At 41.9% G+C, this 1632-nt stretch overlaps 1 protein-coding gene across 4 annotated transcripts in view; it reads left to right on the top strand.

Moving 5' to 3' along the window:
- The window catches only part of Efcab5 (EF-hand calcium binding domain 5), a 107095-nt gene that overhangs the window by 91759 nt on the left and 13704 nt on the right, over positions 1 to 1632 (top strand). For all 4 annotated transcript variants that reach the window (XM_031353341.1, XM_031353342.1, XM_031353339.1 and 1 more), the window contains 2 exons: positions 261 to 544; positions 884 to 980. In XM_031353341.1, coding sequence (XP_031209201.1) covers positions 261 to 544; positions 884 to 980 — 381 coding nt within the window. The remainder of the gene's footprint in view (positions 1 to 260; positions 545 to 883; positions 981 to 1632) is intronic.

Here is a 1632-nt window from a genome sequence, read left to right as displayed (position 1 = left end):
AATCCGCCTGCCTCCGCCTCCCAAGTGCTAGGATTAAAGGCGTGCGCCACCACCGCCCGGCTTGTTTTCAGTTTTTATCCCTAAATGGTCCATCAGATAAAATTCTATTTTGCTTTTTTTTTTCATGATCAGAGAAACTAAAATTGCTTAAAATCATGGGACATGGTTTTCTTTTGCCTGAAAAAAAAAATGGTTTATTATAACATGCTCAGAATACTGTGCAGGAATAATGTCCATAATCAGAATGTGTGTCATTCCAGAGATGGAAAAGGCAGGAGAGGTGAAGCGGGCAGCAATCCTTTTCTTCCGAACCATGCTGCAGGAGGTCCAGGAATGCCTCAGCCTCCTCGATTCCATGGACTTTGTGTCGCTGCTGCTCTATGAGCACAAACAACATCTCGACTTGGTTCTTCAACACACCAATCCCCAGGAGGTGGAAACCAACGTGGCACTTGTACATGACATCCTGAAAGGAGTCATCTTGTTCTCTCAACAGGAGAAAGAATCTTTCGTGGACGTGGAAGAGTGGGAAAGATGGAAGTTTGTAAGTTTGAGGGTGATTTCTAGTGTGCAAATTATAACGGTGGTGCTTACAGGTGTGCGGATGGAAGACTCTGCACCTAGCAGGAGCATCCTCATAACCCACACCTGAGCTCTCAAGTGTGCAAACACACTGACATCTTAAAAGCCCATCTTTTATCCTTTCTCAAAACCCCTATATACCCCAAACCATATAACCCTAAAGCTAACCATGATCTTGACATCTGACACCAGAGACTTGCCTGTTGAGAATTTACCTGTATGGGGTTGTGTATGCTGGTAAGCTGGGCACTGCGTTTCTACTGGGCGATCATGTAGCTTTTCTTTTGCTTTTTGTTCCCAGCACATTAACAAGTACTTAATTGATGAGATTTGTCAGTTTGATCCAACTGCTAGCAATGTGGAAATTAATGTAGATCTTATTACAAGATATATCCAAGGTAAGATTCTACCTAATGATTTAAATATGTACTAAAAACAAAAATCTGTGAGAGATTTCCATTATAGTAAAAAAAAAATGAAATGGTTCTTGAATTAAGTTTACATGAAAGTAAAAATGTTCATGAGTTTCTAAAAGGAAAGATACAGTCTACAATTTTCTCTATCCCCCAAAGTGTCTGTGTCACACATAGGAATTCACAAGTGTACCTGTCTTCATTCACTGTCTGCATGTACTCACTCAAAGCTTTTTAATAGCTCTCACTACTAAGGAAGCTGAGTCAGGAGGATTACTTCAGTCTAGATGTTCAGGACCAGCCAGGGTGACATCATAAGACCTTCATCTCAAAGCAAACATAGGAGCTACAATGAGAACTGAACATTGAACAAAAAGTCTCCTATTTTTAGCTCCAATAAAGAACAAGAATATTTAAAAGATCATTAGTGTATAAAGGCTGGTAGTGTGGCCCCCTACGGAGGAGAGTCTGCAAGAGTGCAGAGCCAGGAGGCTCTTGGGTTGGAGGTAACAAGGAACTTGCCAGAGAATCAGCCACACCTAAAAGCGAATGCACATACAACAGGCAGCGTCCTGCTCTGGTGCGATTCCTCTACCAGACACCTCAGGCCAGGCATGCAAGTGAGCTAAGTTAAAAA

Source organism: Mastomys coucha, unplaced genomic scaffold, assembly GCF_008632895.1.
Source record: "Mastomys coucha isolate ucsf_1 unplaced genomic scaffold, UCSF_Mcou_1 pScaffold5, whole genome shotgun sequence".
Taxonomy (NCBI): Eukaryota; Metazoa; Chordata; class Mammalia; order Rodentia; family Muridae; genus Mastomys; species Mastomys coucha.
Note: the sequence above shows the minus strand (reverse complement) of the source record. Positions and strands in the feature narration are given on the sequence as shown.